General features: G+C 44.1%; 1 protein-coding gene across 2 annotated transcripts in view; it reads left to right on the top strand.

Annotated features, from left to right (window-relative positions):
- The window catches only part of rab3gap1 (RAB3 GTPase activating protein subunit 1), a 47,440-nt gene that overhangs the window by 1,031 nt on the left and 32,723 nt on the right, over positions 1–13,686 (top strand). For both annotated transcript variants that reach the window (XM_030342601.1, XM_030342602.1), the window contains exons 2-14: positions 315–442; positions 533–588; positions 1,343–1,421; positions 1,929–2,061; positions 2,397–2,475; positions 3,303–3,422; positions 6,827–6,992; positions 7,322–7,421; positions 8,327–8,408; positions 8,660–8,728; positions 9,993–10,066; positions 11,060–11,152; positions 12,862–13,031. In XM_030342601.1, coding sequence (XP_030198461.1) covers positions 425–442; positions 533–588; positions 1,343–1,421; positions 1,929–2,061; positions 2,397–2,475; positions 3,303–3,422; positions 6,827–6,992; positions 7,322–7,421; positions 8,327–8,408; positions 8,660–8,728; positions 9,993–10,066; positions 11,060–11,152; positions 12,862–13,031 — 1,239 coding nt within the window. In that variant the 5' untranslated portion in view covers positions 315–424. The remainder of the gene's footprint in view (positions 1–314; positions 443–532; positions 589–1,342; positions 1,422–1,928; positions 2,062–2,396; positions 2,476–3,302; positions 3,423–6,826; positions 6,993–7,321; positions 7,422–8,326; positions 8,409–8,659; positions 8,729–9,992; positions 10,067–11,059; positions 11,153–12,861; positions 13,032–13,686) is intronic.

Here is a 13,686-nt window from a genome sequence, read left to right on the forward strand (position 1 = left end):
GCCTCCTCAAACTAGAAAAAGGCAGATTATTTTTACGAATGCCATTTATACGAATGGTGACATGGCTACAACAACCCCTGCAGAATTAAATATATATGGGATAGCAGGATCACAAAAAAGGTATAGCATTGGCATCCCCTTCTATCCTGTCTCGGGGACTTTCTGTCCCTCTGAATTAGATGCACTGTCGTACGATTGTTTACTCTCTTATCACTTAACACTGGTGGCAAAACATGATTTTTGTTTATGATTTCCCTCCCAACGGGCAGCCTGTTGCGGTTTTTCCTTTACATCCATTATGCTGACTCCTGCAGGCTCTGATGCTCCACGTCAGGCACGAGCTGTTTCGGCTTGGTGCTGACGTCACTGCACTCCCATAATGCAACGAAACATATGACAAAAAAGTAAACAAGAGGTATTCACGATGGCAGCGGACAGTGATGTGAGTTATTTAACAACTATGACACTATTTCAGCAATATGATCCCATGCTTATAAACGACTGAAGTGACAATAATGTATTTTCCTCGCAGCCCGAGACGGAGGTGTTTGAGATCACGGACTTCACTACCGCGTCCGAATGGGAAAGGTGCTGTGAGGAGAGAGCTAGCTAGCTTTGGCTTCACCTCTCTTATGATACTTCTAGCTACGTTTTTAAACAATACTCGTCATTGATAATAATAAAGTGAGGTTTTGAGTGTTGTGTTTGACCTCATGTTCAACTTCATGCGAGACATGTGGATAGCCAAGCAGAAAACATGGTTGAAAGTGCTAATCTGTTCCTTGCCATAAAATAACTTGCTTGCACAATCATCTTATTGGGTGTTACATTTTTCTATGTTCAGCCTTGCGCTATATGATTGAACTTTTCAGAAAAACGTTCAATCTCTGTACTAGTATGTACTGATATGAACGCAATGAATAGCATCAACTATATTGCTCCGTACACAATTATACATGTACAGTAAATGCAGTGAGCCATGGACAAACATAAACATGCATTGAGTTATTTAGATTCTGTCTCCACATAGAGCAGTGTTGGTTGCTTATTACAAGTGACATGTCTGAAGCTATAGTATAGCTAGAATCGTATATGAAAGCAGGGGGGCCAAAATGGGGGAGGGTCCAAGATATTTAAAACGTTCTAAATTAATTTAATTTAAAAATCCTGTGTAGTATTAATAAGTACATCTTGACTCACATACAGCTGTTGAATTAATCTAAAGGCTGGATGATTTTGCTTTGCATTTATTTTTCCTGGTACATGTTTACGCTGATTGCTTCTGAGCCCGCAGTTAATGCACTGAATGAAAGCAGAACTAAAACTGATTGTCCCTCGACAGGTTTGTGTCAAGAGTTGAGGAAGTGTTAAATGACTGGAAGCTCATTGGCAGCTCTGCCGGAAGGGCTTCTCCAGAGAAGGTAAACCCATCTTTTCACTGGTCCTTACCTTTTTCCCCAAAGTAAGACCTCTGAGAAGACATATTTTGATTCCTCTTTATACCTATTTATATTCTCTATAAAGCATTGTTGAATACTTTAACCTGATTTGTCTATTTGCTTTCCAAGGGTGTCTATGGTTAACAGACACCTCTGCTACAAAGCTGACAATAAAAACAACGGTCAAATACAAAATCCAACGATATGTTACCTTGATGTCAAAAAATATAAATGCCCAAAGCATTTGGAAGCACATGTTCATTTCAGCTCATTAAGTAGATAAAACAAATCAACAATGTTAATGATGAGGTGGCATCTTAAGTCATTGTTGATAACCGTGGTATATATTGAATAATCCAGGACAGAGAGTCCTTTCATTGGATATGAATGTACAACGGGACTGGTGATGCAGCTGAGGTGAAGCTGCGGTTGCTCAACATTGCCAAAGTTACTTACTTAAAGGGCTAACCTATTATGTATTCTTATCAGGGTGAATACACCAGTGGCACCTGGGAGGAAAAGTCTCAGGAGATCAACTTCGCTGACTTCAAGTTCTCTATAACCCACCACTACTTGAAGCAGGAATCAGACAAGAGTGATCTGAAAGAGGAACTCGAGGAAGGTACAGTAGTCATTTAGTTTTCCTTCTGCCATGGCGATATGGCAAATATCAGAATAACCCACATTGCTATGTATAATATGGTATTTGTTGCACTTAAAATGTATAAGTATGGCACAGTTTATTGAATGTATATCAAGAAAACGATTCCGTTACTTAATCATAGATTCTATTTATTTTAGTAAATTAGTTTACAGTTTAATTGTATTCAATTCAACTTCAAAATCGATTATGCTAATAATTTTTTTGAGATTTTCTGGCCCTTGCCTTGTTCATTGATTTATTTATTTAATAGAAGTGCTTCATTCCCTCTGAACTGATCTGCTCTGTGTCTCTAGATGCATTTCCCTTGGCTATGCAGGACCTCCTGTGTATGAACAATGATTTTCCTCCGAGGGCGCACTGTCTGGTGCGATGGTGAGTGCCCCCCTTTTCACACACAGAATATCAAAATGTGAACATGGTAGACATAAACCTGACGGATGCAACACGCCAAGAAGATGATCTTCTGAAGTTTTATTTGCTATTGCAACTTGGCCGGCTGTACTAGTATGTCCTGATATGAATGCAATGAATAGCATCAAATCTATTGCCACATACATAATTATAAATGTACAGTACATGCAGTGAGCCATGGACGTACATCAACATGCATTGAGTTACTTAGATTCTGTCTCCATATAGAACAGTACACAATACGCCAAGAAGATGATCTTCTGCATTTTGTATTTGCTAAGGCAACTTCGCCGTTCCAACAAACTCTCTAAGAGTCTTTTGCCATATTTGTAGAAATCCTTACCCCCCGACAGCAATCAATCTTTCAAAAGCTATCACAAAAAAATAAAACGATTGAAATCATTGGATCGCCTACCTCTTCTTCAAACTACCTACCCAGCTACCTTTGCGGATTCTGCCTGTGCACTGACTGCCCATGACCAGAGTCTTCCAAAAGGCTAGGAAGACCTATTACTTAAGCTAGCCAGGGAGGGAGTCCTGAAGAGAGAGTTTGTTTTTTTGGGTTGGATACTTTTAAAATCTAGTTTACTCTGGCTGGTATCTCCAAATTGCCTACCCTAGCTTTAATCCCCGACAGGATATTTAGCTGTCTCACAGCAGCAGGGACATGAAGGAGGTAAAAAAAAAAAAAAAAAGATCCTAATTAAAACGGAAAGAAAGGGATAAGGGGAAATAACCAAGCTGTGCTCTGGGGCGTTGAGATTGATTTCCCAGGTCTGTTCCGACAGGTATGGCATGCGAGAGTTCTTGGTCATCTCACCGGGGGCCAACTGTGAAGCCATCACCAGCGAGTCCAAGTGCAACTTACTGCTCAGCTCCGTCTCTATATCTCTGGCCAACAGCGGCTGGTGAGTCCCATTTCAATTTTAAATTTTAGTTTTAAACTAAGAAGCAATGTACTGCATACTCTCTGTCCCCCTTTCTGCTCTTTACTCTGTATACATTAAAATGTCTTATTTTGACCTTTCATCGATATTTTGCATCGTTCTTATTGAATTTTTTTCATTGTTGTCTATGAGTGTCAACAAGACAAAATACAAATGCAATTTATTCCTTCATGCTGTGCTGCTCTCGTGTACAGTATGCTGTCAGTACGTACTTAAACCTTTGGGTGACCTGTGGCTCCTAATGGTGGTCCTAATGCGAGCAGATAGCTGTATACGTTGCTGGAACTTTGGCTGTGTGCGTTTAATGGCAATTTATACCAGATGGGGGAGCCTGCGAGTTGCGATAAGGAGGAGAGGACGAGAATGGAAACGATGGCATACCACGTGACGGAGGAAATCATATCCATGAATGCACAGAGGACGCGCCGTTTGCTCATTCTCTGATAGCATTTTAACGTGATGCTGCATGCATGTTTAGGTATTAAACATGCGCTCCCTCACTGATTGCATTTATTGCTACAGTACCATGACCATTTATCTGATTTAGAGAGAAGAACACTGGATTTATTAAGCCGTTGGTCGAGGAGTTATATTCTTGAGAAGAAGACTAAGTCATGATTTAAAAATGTTTGAATCTAAAAGTGCATGTGTGCACAAAAAGTTATTTAGGTTTAAGTATAAATGGTTATTTTAAGGTATTGGATGACGATCTTTGAGCTTGGGTATAAATAGATACAAATATTTTTTTGAGAATGAGTTTTTTGTTATAAGATAATCATATCGGAAATTAAATAAGGTTTAGTTATTAGGTTGAGAATGCTTTTCATTTCACAAGGTTTAACAGGTATGTTTGATCTACCGTAGGTCTGATGTGTGATTGGAGCTGGGTTAAAATCAGGGTTGCGTTATTGATCAATCTTCTCTGCATATCTTGTGTAAAGCACAATGTAGACAGTCACAGAATGGAGACGGAGGATCTTCAATCTGATTCCCTGTGAGATAGCTGCGGTTACATTCCAGAAGGAAGACGTTTTATAGTTAATGAGTTTTGGGCTGTGAAAAGTCATGACGATGTTGGAATAGGCATGTCACCGAAGTGGTGTGCAAAGTAACATACCCTAAAGTGCAGTGCTGGAGATATGTTTTGGATTGTATCATGGAAGCGATACACTATTCCATTGTGCAATTACCATGGAGTAGTATGCATTGCACACAAAAACAAAGCAATGCAGAGATGATCCTTGAGTGAGCCCTGATGACAGATGTAAAGCAGCACACAGTTAAGCCTTTAGTTTCTAGTATTTTAAAATGTGCTGATTAAGTTGTGCCTGCATTGCCATAATGCAAGCAAATGCATTTGTCGGCACATTTGCTTTTCCGAACATTGTCGAGGAGCATATTCTCGGTTCCCAGTTTCTCTTCCTACACTTTCGCTGGCTGTGCTCAGCTGGCCACCAATTACGGAGATGAATGAGGGGGTATTTCATGAATATCCAATGCATGCACTACATGCACTGACAATTCAATGAGCAATGAATGAACTCGTTCTGCTGTTGTGAGACAAAATAACGGATTCAGTGGGATCCTCGGCGAGCTGGTTGAAAAACGTGTGCATGAGTGACAAGATCACATCCTACCATCCTACTCTTGATTTATATCGATGAACCGACCATTGAGTTAAAACTCAAAAGTTGTAGATTTTTACATTTCAAGTGTTTTCTAAAAAAAACGAGACCTAAATAGTGTGGGACGAACTTTAGGTAATTTATTGGTGGTTCCACACTGGGAATCACTAATCCTTGATGGTGCCCCAACCAGCTCCTTCACTGCCACTGCGCCAAAGTGGTAGGGAACCTGTTTTTTGGGCGTTTTAGTAGACATATACCCGTAGCCATATCGTTTTCTATAGGAAGATACATATTTTGGAATCTTTATTTTACTTGAAAATGGTAAGGCTTGCTTTATGGTTGACTAATTGAGACTAAAAATGTCAAGCCAATATTTAGCTCAAATGCTAAAAAAAAAAGAAAGCTATTAAAATTGTTTGCTAACTTTGGTAACTTTGTTGTTAGAGTTGATGCAATCATATTGTCCTAAAAAAATCGAATCAGGAGTAGAAATTGCTTTGAGTCAATATGGCACGCACAGGGTACTGTTGCTTATTTCGATGATCCGTCATTTGTCAGATAGCAACTTTCCTTTCCTCTGAGGAATTTTCCCAACATTACTGACATGAGACATCTCACTACAGGTGCAATGACAATGGCGAAGATAATTGCTTGACAGCGTCATTGTGCTGCTTTGTAATCGCTGCCAAGTTACTGTGCATTTTTTGGACAGCTTATGCACATCAGCACGTCTCACCAGCGACGTCGTGTATCCATGGTGACATCCCAGGAGTGGATTACTTCTACATTTATTAATTTGCAGACACTGATTGTTGTGTGTGTGTGTGTGTGTGTCTGTGCGAGGTGTGAGGTGAAAAGGGTTTGTTTGTAGCTGGCTGTGGCCTGGTGGAGATTGTCTGCTGTGCTGTTGTTCATCAGCTGCTTGATATGAGCTGGGTCACGTGATCTGGTTCACAGTCAACTGATTTTTTAAATAATACAAAATCATACATTTATTTATTGTTAACCCGCAATGAGGAAGCGAGCGCAGACTTGATGTGAGGAAAAAAAACAATGTGTGATCAAGGCAGATTTTCTTTATTTCTTTGCATCCGCAGGTTGTTATACATCAAGCAGCCCTTTGATTTTTAAATAGAAACATGGTGGGCGTGCAGAACTCTCGCTGTGGCGTCGGATCACGTTGGGTCAATCAGTATCCATAGCAACTGAAATGCCGGCAGCAGGCGGCAACAGCTCGGGTCACCTGCCCCCCCTACCCCCCTTCTTCTCTCACTGCTGCTGTAGACAGAAAGGCATAGGGGGAGATACAATACATAACAGTCATGAATATGCTAATTATATTGGGTTTAAATGACACTGGACGCGAGCTGTCTCAGACAATGAATGTAATGTTCACAAAACTGCTCCTATGTGGCATTGCAGTGTCATTAGTGGGTGAGCTCTCTCTCTCCTCACGTTGAAATGACCGTCGTTTACGACATGAACGCAACATCCCGAGGTTCTCAACGCTTTGCGTTTATTGGCTGCATTTCCGCAAGCGTCCACCTGGTGGCACTGTGCAGCTGCTGTAGAAATCGTGCTTGCCCGGAGGGGGGCGAGTGGTGGGGTGAGCAGCAAAACCTGCTCCACCGCCTACAACGGTATCTGACGGAACAACCTGACACGGACTTACAATACTTTTTTTTATTATTAAATCCCTCCCTCCCACCCGTCCCTCCTCTGCCCCGGTGTCCGCAGTCAGGTGCCAATGTTTGTGCAGATCCAGCAGAAGTGGAGGCGGCTGTACGCCGGGGAGTGCCAGGGTCCGGGCGTGCGCACCGATTTTGAAATGGTCCACCTCCGCAAGGTGCCCAGCCAGTACAACCACCTGTCTGGCCTGCTCGACATCTTCAAGGCCAAGATAGTGAGTGGTGTCACGGACGCACGTCAATGAGGGGGGGGGGCAGAAACGGTCGCTCGGACAGGCGTGTGAGTGGACCACGGGCATGAATCTAATCCCGGTCCCGCTGTCCTGAAGTGTCCTCTGCATCGCAGGCCCACAGCTGACTTTCCTCTTGCCCTTGTCCTAATTCCTCTCCTCTTTGATACCCTTCATGTGTCCTCCCGCTCTCTGGCGTTCACTTTCCTCCCGGTATTTTTCCATCTAGATATACATTATCTTAATGTATGTGATATGTCATATTTCTTCTTCTTCCTCTTCTTTATTTGTTTTCCTATCTTTCCTGTCATCAGGGCTGTCCCCTGACCCCCCTGCCCCCCGTCACCATCGCCATCCGCTTCACTTACGTCCTGCAAGACTGGCAGCAGTACTCCTGGCCCCAGCAGCCTCCAGGTACAGCCCGACACAGCGGGGTGGGGGGGGGGGGGGGTCCTATACCTGCCAATCCCCTGGCCCGGCCTTAAAGAGACAGTCTGCCATTTCTTCCTTTCTTGATCTTTCATCGTTTTCAGTTTTTTTCCAAGGGTCTGTCGTTCTCCCTTTTTTTTTAATCGGCTCACGCTAGTTGCCCAATCAGGGAATGGGTGGAAAATAAAGTTGGCTGAATCTTCTCAGCGTGCCCACTCATGCGGCACACTGAAATTAAATGTAGTTTTCTTGATGGGAAACAGAGTTGGAAACGGATGCTTAGAATTAGATTTAATTCATATTTAAGGTTGACAGGAATAATGGCGATGTCAGTCATGGGTCGGGGATGCACGGCAGGTCAAGTGAGTAATGTGTACGAGATCAGTGAACCCAAGCGTATCAGCCGCCCAACAGGAGGGCGATGCTGATATAACCCCCATCCCTGCCGTGCTCTGTGTGTTCACCAGCGTGTTCTACCCAACGGCCTTTAGCGGCTCGAAGAGAAGCTCCCCATTCAAAGTCGTTCAGCAGAGAAAGCAGAGGAACCACAAGGAGGTCAACAAAATATGTTGTTTTAGTCCAAAATAAAAATAACTCCCGCCTGGCAACGCATCTATCCATCCCCCTGCAGTGTGAGAAAGCAGCAGTAGTTAGAGCAGAAAGGTCATTTACAAGTTATTCCTTCGATTCTGTATTTTGAAGGACGTGGGCTGTGGCTTTGACCCTGCTTCTTCTTTTTTTTGCCCGCCTCAGAGCTATGAACTAGGCGATCGGTAGGAGTTGTTTACATGTTGCGTTTTGGTACCCGTCCTTTTGGCAATAAATCACTCTGATCCGTAGCCCATACGGTGATAATGAGCGAGGGGTGTGTTCGATATATGTTCTGGCAGACTTTGACGCTCTTCTCGGAGGCGAGGTGGGTGGGGTGGAGTTCGGCAAGCTTCCGTTCGGCGCCTGCGAGGACCCAATCAGGTGAGGGCACCGAAGCCATGACGACAATGCACGCCTAATTTATCTCACGCCCTCACCCCCACAGCCATCCCTTGTATTTCAGTGTTTTTTTTTCTTTCTTTTTACATTTTCAATACTATTTTTTAAATGAGATATTTTCTGTCAAATCAGGGACGGAACAACACTGATGCGCCGGTAAGACGGTTGATTGAATAATCAAATGCAGAATGACATTCTCTCGTTTGTTCCCTCCTCGTTATCGACCGCCTCAGTGAGCTGCACCTCGCCACCACTTGGCCGCACCTGACCGAAGGCATTGTGGTGGATAACGACGTCTACTCGTAAGTGTCAATCACCGCCACTTCATAATCCATCTTTTTTTCTAACCCTTCTCTGCTCCTCGACCGAGACACGTACGTCGAGAAAGCGAGTGGAAAAAACCGGAACGCACTTAATTAAATGGCGACGTGTGTTTTCATTGTTTTTACTTAATTAAAATAGAATGCACTCTCTCCGACAGCCTTCGCCATGAGGAGTGGGAGAATTGATGTTTTGGCGGTGGTAAAACGCGGTTTTAATTCCCTTGGTTTTTTTGAACAACAAGAGAAGGCCAAACTGTATGCAAAATAAACTCTCCACCTGCTCTGCTGTTGATTAATCATCATGATTCACTTCTAAGTACTATGTACCTGCATGTACATCGGGAAGTGTATATATACATTTCTATATATTTACTTACATGAAAGCCTAAGGACCGTAGTCTCATCCAGCGCCTTTCCATCATCATGAGAGTCACTGATTCACTCCAAATGAATCATTCTCTGCTTCACTGCGTTGCTGAGGAAATGCTGCTCAGCCAGCGAGTTATTATAGTCGACTGTAATGTTTGTGTTTATCTCATCACAAGCCCAACCCTCCAACCACTCGTTTTTTATGTTGTTTTTTTAACAATACCACAGCAAACACAGTCCTCGCCTTCAAACCTCCTCCATCGGGTTTGTGTGTCATTCAAGGACGAGAAGACATTGTCAACGCTGTTCCTTTACATACCTCCACCCGAAAACGAGAGAGTGGAGAATAAGGGTGGCAATACATCTGAAAAGCAAATGCCAGGGAAGGGAATTCAGTAAAATAAAGCGAATGCCAATGTAGACTTAAAAACTCGTTTCTAATTGAGGCTGCAGGGCTGCTGAATACACTAAGAGATATTACGATGTGCCGACTACTAAATATTGGGTTCACATTCCCAGCTATTTGTGGCACATTTTGAAGCCTTGGGCAAATGTGAAAGCGCTTGTTTAAATGTTTTTGCAGTTATGAGAATACTGCTAAAGGTTATGCATGCAATTTAGAGGAACTTGGGGAGATCCATTGGATTGTGTTTGGTCTTCTCATTGGATTGTGAAACATTGTGGGAATCCATATCTCTCCACAAAATACCAGAACATATTGAGTTAGCCCCCGCATACTTTCAACCTTGATAGTACTCGGTGTAGGTGACACGATGTGGTTGGCACGCACACACACACACGAACACACGCGCTCTCTGCTTTTCTCTGTGTGTGATCATCTGACCATATGCGCTCTGTGTGTGTGACCCGGCAGCGACCTGGACCCTCTCCAAGCCCCCCACTGGTCTGTGCGAGTCAGGAAAGCGGAAAATCCCCAATGCTTGTTAGGTAAGAGGCCGTCTCCATGTGCTTGCTCTGCGGACTCCCTATCCCCCCATAGGCCTCCTGCTGTGCGTTGATGGCCTGCACGGATCCCTTGCACAGATGTGTCATGGAAGGGCAACCACGGGTGTGGCGCATAGTGCTAATAAAGAGCTTCCACAGTTCTGTCCATATAGACTCCTTCAGTGGCACACCTAAAGTTGGTTGAAAGTTCCATTAGCTTGGTGGGAAGGAGCTACCCCCTAGCGGTTAGGTCTGTGTGGAAGCCCTTTAAAAGATTGTTTCAGTGTTCATATTCTGATAACATGGACAGAAAAAGGCTATTTGCTCGTTTTGTTTTCTGTGCATGATCAACAAAACACGCATAGCAGTCATAGCTGTCGCATGCTGTTCATTTGCCTATTAGTCACAGTCTATGGACAACAGAGTGTGGTTTAAAAGAACAAACCAACAGAGTGGTATGGCAGTAAACATCGGTCAGTGGGAATTTCTGAATTTCTGTTCTTGTGACCATAAACTGGATTAATGTGTTTATGATGTGGGTTAAATACAAGCTCTGTAACATTGATGGAATGTCTGGCAGTTTAGTTTAAGAAATGATGAGCGCATTACTTTCCCTTCTTCCAACATCTTTACCCACTATCGTGGAACCTTTCAATACATCAAAATAACTTATCTTATTATTATCTTTTTGTTTGCAAAATGGGGGACAAACAAACTTTCAGAATTTGTCATTTGGGTTAGGATTCACCCCAACAATGTCTACTGTTTCATAATGTTTTCCTTCTCCTCATTGGGGCTTCAACTAGGTAAATAAAATGCCAGCTACATAAATTAGATACCATGTTTTAATTACCCTGTACATTATAGCTAATAAACACAGCACGGTGTAGCTTTGTAGCCTCAGAATTGAGATGCACACTGAAGCATCTGTTTTTCGTCTGCTCCCAGAGCTTACTGATCCTCTCTCCATCGCCCACCTCTCCCTCTCTTCCCCAGGAGACTTCCTGAACGAGTTCTTCAAGCTTTGCTGTAGGAAGGAATCCACCGAGGAGATATTGGGCAGAGGATTGACCGAGGAAGAGGGCAAAGGTTAGCATTCTGTCTCGCCATTGGAGGAGCTTGTTTTTTTGGGGTCGGGTTAGCAGATTGTATCGACGACAGCTTTATAGATTTATTTTCCGTTTGGTTATCTCGGGGTAGATTAGGACCTTGTGCCATTAGAGAATCTGCAATATTAATATCGGTGAGGATGAATGACAGCTAACAAACAATAGGCGCTAAATGAAACATAGGTGTTATTCTGGAATAATAACTATAATCTTGCGATTCTTGCTCCACGTGAATATTCATAGCTCATCAGCGACATCTGTGAAAACGTGTTAAATAACGAGTGTGGAATATGAAAAATGTGTGAAAATGTAAATGCCTGTGTATTAAGGTGTTTTGAGAGTGTGCAATAATGAAAATTAAGCCTGTGCAGGTGTAACATTTACATTCACATTATATTATGTCGATGATTACAGGAAATTGTGCTGCTGATTATCTTATTGTTGTGCTTCCGGTCTGTCTTGCAATTACCAAAAACTGTCCTCAAACAACTAAGCTTGTGGCTGACTGCCAAAAACAATGTATTGTCATACGAGTTGCAATGCTCCATCGCCCACTCACTTCACACCCTTAAGTATATAAAGCTACCCTTAAATCTGACTCGGTATTGCCATACCCGCACAGACCAAATGCAAGGTTTGCCACCAAATTGACTGTCTGCTGGTGCTCTGCACCACAATACCACATGAGTGATTCCATGTGGGATCATCCATTCGCATCATTAGGCGAACAGTGTATTGTACTCTGTCGAAAGCGCTGTCTTCGACAGCAGTGCGACCGCCTTTGCGTATAAACGCCAACGCTCACTGCTTTCCAAAAGAAAGACACGATGTCTACGTTCCCCCGGAAAGAAGCAAAACCAGCCCAAAGCCTGACTTTCAACATTTTGTGATCTATCTACCGGTACTCTTTGATAGCCCTTTGTAGATCGCCACGCATTTGCAAGTTTCATTCTTTTTTCTTTAAAAGATGTCCCAGAACGCGGCTCTGAAAATAACCAAAGCGCCCACTGCAGTATCTTTATGTATTGGTAGTCTGGGACTATAAACATGTTTGTTTAGCCCTGCATGCAAAGCAGCATATGCTCCTCTCAGCATCATCCTGTCTCTCGGTTGCCTGGTAATTTCCCTGGCAGAGAGAGAGAGAGAGAGAGAGAGAGAGAGAGAGAGAGAGAGAGAGAGAGAGAGAGAGAGAGAGAGAGAGAGAGAGAGAGAGAGAGAGAGAGAGAGAGAGAGAGAGAGAGAGAGAGAGAGAGAGAGAGAGAGAGAGAGAGAGAGAGAGAGAGAGAGAGAGAGAGAGAGAGAGAGAGGTGCACTGATGGTACACTGCAAAGATTATACAGCCATTAAGGCACGTAGCTGAATGCAAACCCCACCCCCCCCACAGGGCTAGACAATGTGTTTTTAAGCTCTCTCCGAGCTTGAAAGTAGTACCGTTTTTTGTAGCAATCTGGTGTTATTAGACATTACCCGATACATGGATGTTGATACAGCAATATAGGTCTGTATCTTAAGCACACCGTGGCTTAACATTCACACGCACACGCCCGCTCACAATATAATGGATCATCGTTGTTAAAAATACTGAGTCCAGTGTAATTGCCTGCGTCGGCTAACTTGATTAGTAATTACTCTGCAGGGATGGTGAGCTTAACCACGCCGCTTGTTCCCTTGTCGTCCCGCGGCTCGCAGAGAACACTGACCTCAGCGCGGCTCTCTCCAAGCTGACGGAGCCGGCGGCCGCGCCCATGTCAAAGCTGTCCGTCTCCAGCATGGTGCACAGCGCCCGCAAGCACATCCGCCGCCACCGCCGCGTCGACGAGTCGCCGCTCAGCAACGACGTGCTCAACTCCATCCTGCTGGTGAGACACTCGGGGCCCCCCCCCCCCCCCCCCCCCTCCTCCCACTCCCATCAAGTCTATTTTATCTTCCTACCGCTCCTTCTCCCACCCACTCTAGTCTCCAATCCTCCCTCTCCTTCTCCCTTCTGCTCTAGTCTCCCATCCTCCCTCTGCCTCTCCCACCCAATCTAGTCTCCCATCTTCCCTCTCCCACCCACTCTAGTCTCCCATCCTCCCTCTGCCTCTCCCATCCAGTCTCCCTTTCTCCCTCTGCCTCTTAGTCCATCTTCCTCCCTCACCTACCAGTCTAGTCTACCTTCCTCCCCCTTCCATCCAGTCTTGTCTCCCTCTCCCTCTCCCTCTCCAGTCTCGTCTAATCATCTCGTCCATTCTCAGAACATTGTCTTGCAGGGTCCAAAATTCCCTTTCGGCTTTTTACCTTCCGGAGACGGAAAATCCACTTAGACAAGCAATTTTTTCGTAGTTACCCTGCACCTTTTTTTATTTTTTACGAATCCAAATTAGCAAAGTTATCCACCATCGGCTGTTCATTTCGGACCCTGTCTATGTGTGATTTTGGCAAATGGTCGGTTCCCCCCCCCCCCCCCCCCCTCCTTTATACGCCACATCATAGAGGAGCTGACACAGCACCTGGGGGTCTGCTGGGGGGGGCGGG

The sequence above is a fragment of the Gadus morhua genome, chromosome 20 (genome assembly GCF_902167405.1).
Source record: "Gadus morhua chromosome 20, gadMor3.0, whole genome shotgun sequence".
NCBI classification, from domain to species: Eukaryota; Metazoa; Chordata; class Actinopteri; order Gadiformes; family Gadidae; genus Gadus; species Gadus morhua.